Genomic DNA, 11400 nt, shown 5'->3' on the forward strand with positions numbered 1-11400 from the left:
TAGAAAGCACTGGGCACCATTTTTATGATTAACTAGGTTATGGAGAACCTCTCAGCTGTTATGTAGATGTTTAGAGATGCTTGGGGTGTCCCAAAGGAGAATTCTCCAAAAGGGGATCTCCTGGCACTGAGCTTGTTTACTCCATTATTTGGCACTTTCTGAGAAGAAAAGATTGGCTAAGTAAAAGTAAAATCAGTCAACTCAGTCTTTTCTGAATGACCAGAAATCCTAAATGGTGGTGTCCCAATGAATATTACAGGTATGCACTGGGACCAAGGGCTCCGAAATGACTCCCGGTGGCCTCAAAGCCACCTAGGTAAGACCTGAAAGCCTGTTTCCCCCAGAGAGCCAGCCAGCCCCCAAGGGACAGGAAGACCCCTTCTCCCCCAAACACATACACACACTGCCTCCCTAGGGCGATCAGAATCCTTCCTTCGCTGCTATCAGCCTCAGAACAAACAAGCCAGCACTTTTTCAACCCTGAGCTTTGGGAGGCAAGCCCTGCCACCATTGTTACTTCTGAGAGGGCTTTGCTCCCTTCAGCCTGGAATCCTCCCCTCTCCTCCCTGGGCTGCCAGGCAGGGAGGGAGGAAGTCCGAGGGCCCGCTCCCAGAGCAGCCTAATGCTCCAGCAGCTTAAGTGGCCGTTTTCCTTGGGATTAGGGTTTCACTTACACAGAGCGCCTGAAAAACGCTGCGCTTTTGGAAGGATTAAGCTGACAATTCAGTGCTCTCAGAGAACAAAATAAAGCCGGAGAGGAACTGGGAGACCTGGAGTATCGGGAGACTGTGCAAACAGGCTTAACCTTTGCCCACCCAGCATGAGGGTCTCTGGTGCTCGGAGCCCATCGGTGAGTTGAGCCCAGCCTGCCCAGCGCCGGGGCACCTGCCGGCTCCAGTCTCCACTTGCGATATGCTAAAGGAGCTAGAGAAGGCAGCTTGGAGAAGTGAAGGAGGAGAGGGCTGGGATGTCTTCCCCTCTCTCTGAGCCTCAGTTTCCTTCTCTAGAAGATAGCCAGACTCCCTGTCAAGCTTCTGAAAATGTGATACTCGCCAACACTCCCTAGCCTTCTCCCAGGATCCAGAGGCTGCAGCTCCAACCACGGTCCCGCTGAGTTAAAAGGAAGCCACCTCTTGGGGGGTCCTAGGGCAGCAGGCGACCATGGCCCAGATGAGGGCAGTGTGCTGGAAGGAGAAGGGGTGGGAAAAGCATAACTGGTTATACACAGCTGGTTGGCTGACAGGGTGCAGATCTTCCTGAGCCCACACAGATCCCGGCAGCATCCCTGCCTAGGACACAGCAGGGACGAAAGGTCCAGCTGCGTGGGAAGCAAGATCAGCTAGGAGAGCAGCCACCTGAGCTGCGGGCACAGCCCCCTCTGCTGGAACCCAGAGCAGGCAAGGCTCAGGATGAAGAGCTCTGGGGCCAACCCAGTGCCTGGGCTGGGGGCTCTCACGCAGGCACCTCTGTGCTGCCCCACCCCTACCCTCGTAGAAACCTTGGGGAGGATTCAGAAACATGGGAAATAAGAAACAAAATGAAACATACAGAAAACTCTTTTCCTGTCCTTTAAAGGCAGTTTTTACAGATTTAAAGTTTGTTACTTCAGTGTATTATGTAAACTTGGATTGGTCATAAAGTGATCATAATTGGTATAGTCAATGTAAATGTACAGTATATGTAGGCAGTAATTACAAATTTAATAACTGTGTTCTTGGAAGTATTATAAATGCTTGTGTCAAATGCAGGCGCAGACTGCCAACCTTGGAACAATCTAATGTCTTCATCTTCACGACCTTATGAGAAGCAGACAAAACTTGAGAATAGGATAGTAAAACAAGAGTTATGTTTTCTGGCCTTAGGGTCCTCCACAGTGTCAAGTGGATAGCAGAAGTGCTCATTTTCAGAGAACGATGCTGAGGAAAAGCATCTCTACACTCACTGAATAGAACTTTTGCTGTATAAATCTATGTCTAATAAGTCTTGTGGTCTGAGTCATCACGAGGCCAGAGCATCTCTGCCGCTTTGGCGGCTGCGTTTTTATTATTTCCTGGGTCTTGTGGATGCTGACGTTTTCCTCACTTGCGATCAGCCTCTCTGCTCCTTCACCTGTTATTTTGCTGTTCTTTGTATGAGCAGACTTGTCTATTGGTACAATTCAAGTACATTTAAACAAATTGGTGTCTTTCTTATGCCAAAGAACAGGTTCTTTTGCTTTGTTATAAATACTGTTTATCCATATTCGAGTCATGAATACTTTTGAGAGTATGACAAAAGCCCTCTAGATATTATATATGTGTACCTATAACATTTGATGTATGGCTTTATATGGACCCTGTGAAGCGCATCCATGGAGTCCTACGGAATCAATGAACCCCAGTTTAAAATCCTTGCTGTAGAAAATGGAAGAACCTGAAGCACGCAAGCAACAAGAAGCAACAAGATGTTGTTTTAGGAAGGATTCACTTAGCATAATCCCAGGTTACTCTCCTGGACCAAATACCTATTTTCTGAGTCTATAATATTCAAGGATGTCATTCTAGAATCAGTTCCCAAGTATACTGCTTGTTCTGTTCATCCAGATTCTGCCATCTACTATCTGTGGAATCTTGAACATAATACTTAGTCCCTCTGAGTTTCAGTTTTTCATCTATACAGTGGGGATTAAAAACAGATCAACATCATTGGTTGATACGAGAATTAAAAGAGATAAGACATAGAAAATATTTAGGACGGTGCCTAGCTGTAGTAGGTGCTCAGTGAAGGCTAGCTAGTCTAGCTTAAGTAGAAACGCAACTCTGTCCTAGAGTCTTAGAGCTGACAAAACAGCATAAATTATCTGGTGACTGAAATTTTCCAATTTCTTAATAAAGTCATTCCCTTTGCTGTTCTCTGTACTTGTAAGAGGAACTGCACTTAGATTCTCCAAAACAGTTGATTTGATCTGGCCCATTTGGTAAGGAATGTCTGACAAAAGTGCACTGTCTGATTCAGATGCAGTGATTGCTGTAGAAATTGGCTGTAGACTCTTCGGGGACTTCCGCAGTTGAACTGAGAATTCATCCTCATCAAGTACAGTGCTTCTAACACTTCTGGGTACTTTAAGATTCTCAACTACTACTGTTTCTTGAACAGCCTCTTTGTTTTTTAGAAAACTCTCCAAGGAGATTAATACTCCACCCCATGGAGTTTTACTACAGACTTTCAGTGTCAGTATTTTATTCTTTATGTCCTGTTTTTCTTGCCTCGTCTTAATGACAACAGTGACGATAGGAGATTTTTGCTTGTTGGGTGACTTCGTTTCCTTTCCTTCAGCCCTTTTGGGGATTATCTGGCTTCATGTTGTCATTCAAAGGCAGTGTGCGACAGACATAGCTTCGAACGTGGGCTCTCCCGTTTGGCCATGAGGAAGTCATTATGCCTTTGCGCCTCCATTTTCTCAACTTGGAGACAAGGAGGTTAGACAGATCATCTCGAAGGTTCATCCATCTTTAAAACTTTGTGATCTTAGGAAGCACGTCTCCCACACGACATGCCCATCCCCCTGGTAATATGTGGGTTTTTGTTTTTATCCATTTGTGATTCTTGGTGCTGTTGTCCCGTGACCGGCATTGGGGGTGAGCAAAGCACCTTGCTGCTCCCTGTCTTCTTTTGGGCGGCACATGCTTTGTAACTGATGTATTTTGCCATGTCGCTGTTTTCTCCTCTTTCTGTGCTTTTGCTTGTTTGTTTTTAGGGGGTGGTTGTGCTTACAGTTCTAAAGCCCGTCTCCGCTCCCCTCTGTCCATCCGTCTACGGTGCTCTGTTGATTCTTCCTTGCACACCTTCCATTACGCATTCATCTCTCTCACTAAAAGAGGCTTGCTCCAAGAACGCTGTGGGCAAATGGTGTGACGGTCTTAGTAATTTGAAAACTTCCTGCAGTATGTGTTTTCCATTATTGACAATGGTGTTCCAGAAGAATATATGGCTCTGGCAAGAGTTTGGTCAATTTTTTCCTCCTCTTCAGGTGTCCCCTGTGTACTAATGAAGCCATTGGGAGTGCTTTGTATGCGGTGGCTTACGCCTCTGTTGGTTCAGGGCTCCTGACGGGCACCTCTTTATGGTGATGCTCATGTCACGGGATAGAACAGCACGGCTGTGTGCCGAACACCGGGAAGCAAGTATGCTTCTTCCTCATCATGGGCCTCTTCTCTCACATTTTAAAAATGTCTGAATGGCACTTCCCGGATTCAGTTTTTTAACCAGAATTTAGAAATGTGTCTTTCAGTGAACAGTTCTCGGGGCAACTTGCAGCAAGCAGAAGTTTCTGTATGCCGCAAGTTAGCCTGACTGTTTTGCGAGAGGAAAAGCCAGTGGAAATAAACATCGCGATAGGGTAACTCCAGCTTAGCTGGAGACACCTTTCTAGGCATCGGGCCTTTCTTCCTCTCTCCTGAAGCCAGGTAGGGAATTGTATGACAAAACCTTAGATTACAAGGAATTCATGTGTGACAGGTTGTAGGAACCAGGAGGCTGAAAATCAGAATTCGGGTGCATTTAAATTCCTGTTTTCAAAGAAAGAAGCCTACTTCTTTCTCTGAATGCTTTGTAGGCATTAAGATCACAGGACCAGGAGGAATTGGGTTTCTATATCTTTTTAATTGCAAAACCTCTGCCGCTTCCCTAACTCTCCTCTGTCTTGGGGCCTTTTGACCAACAAATGCCATATTATTAATCTCTCAAGGAATTGATAGGTATTGCTGTCCTCGTCCACTTCAGACCCACTCCACTGAGAGATGGGCAGGAGGAATAAAACTTTTATTAACAATAGAAGTCAGTGAAAGAAAACCCACAACAAAGCAGATGCAGGTTCTTTCTTCTGTCTCCCTGGGAGTCTGAAGTGATCTCTTGTCTGACAGTTCTGCTCTGTTGTCTGTTCTTGAGTTTTAGGAAATGTAAAATCTTCGCTATATTAGGTATGCAGGAGAAGCGTTCTATTTCATGATAAAACTGAGTCACAATAAGTCACTGTCATCTCTCCCCATCTTATAAAAATTCATAATCCCTGTTCAGACTGTTTTTAGAGAAAAAGCAGATTTCAGCATTTACGTTTTGTCCCAGCCTTTACCTCTTCAAAGGAGACCAACACACATGAAACAATTAGAAAACAGTACAACCCACCGGGAATTGGCTATGAGTGCAATAAAGTGCTAGAGAATCAATCAGTAAAGTATTTACTGAGCATCGTTTATTGATTTCTCAGCTATGCAAGACAGAGCAAAAGACGGGACCCTGCCCTCAGTTTGATTATGGTCTATTTGAGGAGGCGAGCCATAATATGAAAGAGGTCTGATGCCTTACGGAATGTAATGACGTGCTCAACCATGCAGCACAGACACTGTAGAAGTTTAGAAGAAAGAAACTTCCCTGATGGGTAGAATGGTAGGCATTTTAAGGCTTGAGTTGGAAAGAGAGGGGAAACTATGAGGAAGAAGAAAATGATACAGCAAAAGCACAGAGAGTTTCCACAGCACACACGTCTGTGAAAACAGTCCAACCAAACCAGGCGGAGTGAGAATCAGAGCTGAGAAAGTCAGATGGGGAGAGTACTCAGGAGGCTTTGAAAGCCTGGCAGAGTGTAGATTCCAGCTGTGGACTACAGAGAATCAGTGGTGGTTTTCACAAGGGAAGTGATATGTTGAAAGCAACGTTTCATGAGGACTAGCCGGGCAGCCACACCTGGGATAGACTGGAGGGGCAAGAATGTGCAGGCAGGGAATACAAGCAAAAGCGCTGTTGCGGCAGACCAGGGGCTTGTGCTCAGGAGCTGAGCTCTGGAAGCTGTAGACGAAATGGAGATGGGGCCAATGTAACAGACGTTGCTAAGGGGAATTGGTAACACTTGGTGACTGACTTCATCCAGAGGGGAAGGACACAGGCTATATCAAGAAGGATTTCAGGGCACCTGGGTGGCTCAGTCAGTTAAGCATCTGACTCTTGATTTCAGCTCAGGTCATGATCTCAGGGTTGTTCAGGGTCATGAGATCGAGCCCTGTGTCGGGTTGGGAGTGGAGCCTGCTTAAGATTCTCTCTCTCATGCTCCCTCTGCCCACCCCCGTCCCCCCGCTCACAAGTGCTTTCTCTCAAAACAAAAGAAGGATTCCAAAGTTTTTTGGTTTGGTGGTCTTCAAGAAGTTCTTCAATACACCTGATTGGGGGGAAGATGAGTTGGCTTTTATTCCCATTAGGTTTGAGGTGACAGTGGGACAGCTGATGAAAATGTTCAGCAGGCAGCTGGAAATACAAAAAGCTGAGCTGAAGCTCTGTATACTTAGGGAAAGATGAATCACTCAGATGTGTTAAGGGAGGAGTGAGGAAACTCAGGTCTCAGAAAAGTAGGAGATGAGGTGAAATTCAAGGATAGAGTGGCAAGGAGAGCAAGGGGCGCTTTGGAATAGCCATAGGGAGGATGAAGACTAGGGCAACTGATGAAAAGAAAATGAGCTGGGCCAGATATGCATAGTTCTTCCCCCAGCCACACTTTGCCTTCTTAGGGCCAGACAGAGGCACGAGGGTGGGAGAGTGGCACAGGCTGAAGAGGATAAGGGGGATCTGGAGAGGATAAATGGCACCCAGGAGAGAATCACATTGTCTCTAGGGCATGGAAATGTGGGAGAGGGAAGAGGGCAAATTATTGTCATTAAAGATTGGGGCATAAATTGCAAGTCAGGTGGTGATCCCTTTGTGGCGCTGGAGGGGACAGGCAAGGAAAGGAGGCCACTCAGGTGTAGCTGTGTCCCAGAGATGTCTGTGGACTAGGGTGGCTCCCTAATATTGGCTTGCTTTACCTTCACTCCAGGACACTGCTAAGGAAAGCCCTGCCTCCCACCCTCCAGACTCTGGCTAGCAGAAGTTTCCAGGGACAGAAGTCCAGCAGCTCATGGGGGGAGCAGGTTCTGCTCATTGGAACTTTATCTGATCCACTTGAGCTGTTGGCTCAAAGCTCCTGGCTTTCACTTCAGGGATGGTTTTCTATCGTTTAAATGCCATAAACCCTAACAGCAAAATAGCCCACTGGCTGCACAACCCCCCTCCCCCCACTCTCCACACCTGCCAGGCCCAGCACCTGCAGCTCTACCTAGAGGGGACAAGGAAGACCATCAGCCCCAGTACGGGTGGGGGTGGGGGTATCCTCCAAGCCTGAAGGAAAAATGGGGTGCTAGAGAGGTGGGCAAGATGATAGAGGTCCATTTGGCTCCTGGAGAAACCACAGCTGAATATGTGGCCTGAGAGGAGGAATAAAAGTAGGTCATCTCCCTCCCTTCTCCGTCTGGGTTTGGGCTACAAAGAGACACAAACAAGGGGAAACACATGTGCACATAAACGCACACAGAGAGACGCAAAGCGCTACGCAGAGCAGAGGTGACAGCCGAACGCAGGGCACTTAGGGAACAAACTTAAACACGTGTCAAGGCACACCCGCACCTGCTCGTTCAGATATTCTCCCACACGTCGGCGCACAGCTCTTTCCTTTCTAAGACTTTCCTTCCCACGAAGTACCCTGGTGTGAGCAGAGAGGCAGGCCTCTCTCTTCCAGGCCTCACCCCTTCCCCTTTGTGTTTTTCCAGGTCGTGACATGGCGAGCACCACCCTGCCTGGTTACCCCCCTCACGTGCCCCCCACTGGCCAGGGAAGCTACCCCACCTCCACCCTGGCAGGAATGGTGCCTGGTAGGTGACAATTCTGCAGCTGCCTAATTTAGGTGGGGGTGACTAAATTGTGGGTGAGCTGCTGAGTGGTCTGTAGTCTGAGGCTGAGGGTGGGGGGAGACCCAATGTCCCTTCCCGCCCAAACCATTGCTGTTCCATCCCTCTCTCCTTAGAGGCTGCAGTTGGTCCCTCATCCTCCCTCATGAGCAACGCAGGGAGGGAGTTTGCAGAAGTGGCCCCTGTGTGCACCCCACTGTATGTCATGCCCCCTCCACAGTGCCCACCCCCCTGAGCCTGCGCCTGGGGAGCACTCAGCCTCAGCTCCTCTCTGTGCCCCAGCCCACCCCCAGCCAGCTGACACTGCTTGGAAGAGCCTGCCCTGGTTTCCATGGAAACTTGGAGCCAAGAACCATTTCCAGGGGCATTGTCAGTCACTCAGACAAAGCCACCCTGGTCCACACCAACCCACAGGGAAAACCAGTGTGGGGAACTGACCCCACCCCAGGGAGAAGAGGGAGCTGGTCCCTAAGGAAAGAGGAACAGAGGACAGGCTATGGCAGGACCCAGAGAGACATTGGCTTCCAAGAGACAAGCTAGAGCACGACGCCTCCTCAGAGGAACCGGGGACTTCGTTGCTCCTGAGGAGTTGGGTCTGGACTGTGTGGATCAGAGAGGCAGAGGCCGGACTTTGGGTCTGAGGACTGCATCTGGATGTTGTGCTCTTCCCAACCTCTCACCCCTGATTGGGAGCTGAGCTTGAAGCCAGAGAGTTGAAGTTTCTATTCGCAGAAACACCAAAACACTCTTGTCTTAAAGAGGGTGAGACTCGCTGGGCCTGCAGCCCACTCCTGCTGGCGGCCCTCCCCTGACGCACAACCCCCATGGTGGGGGAGGATAGAAGAGGGTGACTAGCCCCATTCCCGGATGTCCATCCAGGGACAGCCCTGGCTAAGCAGAGCTTGAGGGGATGGGCGGTGGCAAAGAGGGAGACTGCGGCAGGGTGCTGTACCACAGGGGCTGAAGGGAGTTAGAGGGACTGGCTAAGGAGAGCTGGGAGGTGTGGATGAGGGGATTCCTGCCCAGATCTGGAGTGGGGGTAGAAGTGTTGGGGACAAGGAGATTCTTCTGGGAAAGTCCCAGCAGTGAGCAGGTGGAGGCTGGAGAAGGTCTTAGAGAGGTGGGGGTGAGGGAGGGGGTGTCTGCAAGGAGGTGGGGATGAGGGGAGCGGCAGAGAGCTCATGGTGGCAAGGGGGGAGTCGTTAAACAGAATCTAGTGCTGATGAGGAAATTACACTTGTTTCATTAGCGATGGGGAAGGAGATAGCTCAGTTCCTCTTGGTCACAGTTGAGCTCAGAAGCTCATTATCCTGCTGCACGCATGCTTTCCCTCCTCGTCAATAAACAGGCTTTCCAGTGGCTGCATCCCCCACCCCCACCCCAGCTCCCTCTCGGAGAGGGGCCCCTTCTCCTCTACTTAACCCGCGGTTAGGGATCACTGTAAACAGTCTGGGGTCATCACACAGGAGAAAGGGCGAGGGGGAAACCCGGAGGCCTGGCCTTTCTCCCGCGGAGGGAGGGAAGCAGCTTCCAACGGCTCCCAGCCCACGGGGCCCTCGGCTAAACGCTCACGGACCGGCGGGCAGTCCACCTGCTTCCCACCGCCTCCTTCTCCTGCTGCGTGGCCCGTGTATCGAATCTCTCGAGGGAAAGGCGGGAGGGGGGTGTTTCCCAGCAGAGCCCGCACCCCTTGCGTTGGCACCTTGCTGAGATGCCATTCTTAGGACTTTCTGGGACAAAGTGTCCCGAGGGCCTTCCTTTGCCACCTTCCCCCCCCCCCCCACCCCGCTTCCACCCCGTGGGGCTATGGCTCCTAGAACCAGAGTGTCTACTAAAAAGGCCCTGGCCCCCAAAGCAGCGGGGTAGACGCGCTGGGACCCGGAACAAACCCTTCCCTGGTGGTCCGGAGCGCCACCTCGGGGAGCCCCAAGCCCCCAGGCCCGTGTCCGTGCTTCTGCACCCTCCCCACCATGGGCTCTCCCCACGCAGACCCGGTGGATTGCTCTGCCTCCGTCTGCCCTCACGCCCTTGGCGGGCATTGCTCTGCCCGCCGCACCTGCGCCTCGGACCCGGCGGAGGCCGTTGGCCGGGCACGTCGGGTCCGCCCCGGCGTTGCGCGTGTCTGATCCCCACTCCACCACCCTCCCGCAGGGAGCGAGTTCTCCGGCAACCCGTACAGCCACCCCCAGTACACGGCCTACAACGAGGCTTGGAGATTCAGCAACCCCGCCTTACTAAGTGAGTACGCCACCTGGCTGGCCGGCGGCTCAGCGCGTCCGCCCGCGGGCCAGCTCGGCCGGGCTGCTTCCGACGCCGGGCCGACTCCCCGCGACCCAACGTTCGGGTGCCGGGCGGGCGGGTGGGCTCGTTAGTGCAGCACTGAGGTCCCGGGATCCCTTGAGGACGTCCGCGCCTCCCGCCCCTTCCCTCCTTTTCTCTCCCTCCGCCGGGGCTAGAAGGCTCTGCGCCGCCCCCACCCTCGGTCCCTCTAGAAGGTCCCCCCACTCGGGCGGCGGTCACCGATCGATCGGGTCCCTCTCCCACCGGTGAATGAAGCTCTCCCGGGGGCGACCGGCCCCGTAGCCCAACCAAGGTGTCCCTGCCCCGATCCCGCCAGACCCCAGCCCCGGGAGGTCTTTGCTTTTCTTTCCTTTTTTGTTCTCCTGTTTGTCCTCTCACCCAGCCCATTCTTCTCCTGTGTTAACTTCCAGGTTCCCCTTATTATTATAGTGCCGCCCCCCGGGGCTCCGCCCCTGCCGCTGCTGCCGCTGCCTATGACCGCCACTAGTTACCGCGGGGACCACATCAAGCTTCAGGCCGACAGCTTCGGCCTCCACATCGTCCCCGTCTGACCGCCCACCCCGGAGGGAGGGAGGACCGACGCGACGCGATGCCTCCCGGCCGCCGCCCCAGCCCCACCCCCATCCCAGGAACCCTGCAGCCCTTCACACCACCCCGTCGAAGGCCGGACAGGACGGGTGGAGCCGCGGGCGGGGCCCTCAGGCCCGGGCCCGCCGCCCCCAACCCCGCCCGCCGCCCCTCCCCGCCTGCCTGGACCGCGCGGCGTCGGGAGGAGGGCGCGCCCCAGCTCGCCCGGGCTTGGCCGGAGCCGGCCCCGGAACGGACCAGCCACGCCGCCCGACCCTGGCCGGGCCCGCCGCTGCGCGCGGGGGACACGTTTGTGTGACACACAATCAGCACGGAGTGCAGCGCGGCCCAGGCCCCGGAGCAGCCCGCCTCGGAAGCTCCGGCGCCGGGAGGCTTCGCTGGAGGGACTGGGCGAAGGAAATTAAGAACAAAACGATTTTCCGCAGAAGGAGGAAGAGCCCGCTGCCGAACCCTCCGGGAAGAGTCCTTACCCTCGCGCTAGCCGGACTGCCCCCACCTTCCGAGTGTGCCCTGCCCCGCGAGGTGGAGTGGAATGGGGGCGTGGGGTCCGGGCTCTTGGGACCGGGGTTGGGGTCGTCAGGTCTTCCCGAAGTTGGGACCCAAGGCACGGGGGCCCCAGCAGCGCGCACCCACCGAGCCCTACTCTTGGCTCTTCCCCACCCCACCTGAACGGCCGGGTTCCCCAGGGCCCAGGCACTCCTACTAGGGACCGGACTCTCAGCCCCACCTTGCCCCTACCTCAGCGTCTCTTCCATCTGCCGAC

The 11400-nt window shown here is 52.9% G+C and overlaps 1 protein-coding gene across 1 annotated transcript in view; it reads left to right on the forward strand.

Moving 5' to 3' along the window:
• Positions 1-10600, forward strand: part of PAX2 (paired box 2) — a gene marked incomplete at its 5' end in the record, with an annotated part of 45409 nt that extends 34809 nt beyond the window's left edge. Inside the window, 3 exons of the mRNA XM_032422999.1 lie at positions 7611-7712; positions 9900-9986; positions 10479-10600. Coding sequence (XP_032278890.1) covers positions 7611-7712; positions 9900-9986; positions 10479-10600 — 311 coding nt within the window. The remainder of the gene's footprint in view (positions 1-7610; positions 7713-9899; positions 9987-10478) is intronic.
• Positions 10601-11400: the final 800 nt, after the last annotated feature.

Source organism: Phoca vitulina, unplaced genomic scaffold (genome assembly GCF_004348235.1).
Source record: "Phoca vitulina isolate PV1807 unplaced genomic scaffold, GSC_HSeal_1.0 scaffold28, whole genome shotgun sequence".
Classification (NCBI taxonomy): Eukaryota; Metazoa; Chordata; class Mammalia; order Carnivora; family Phocidae; genus Phoca; species Phoca vitulina.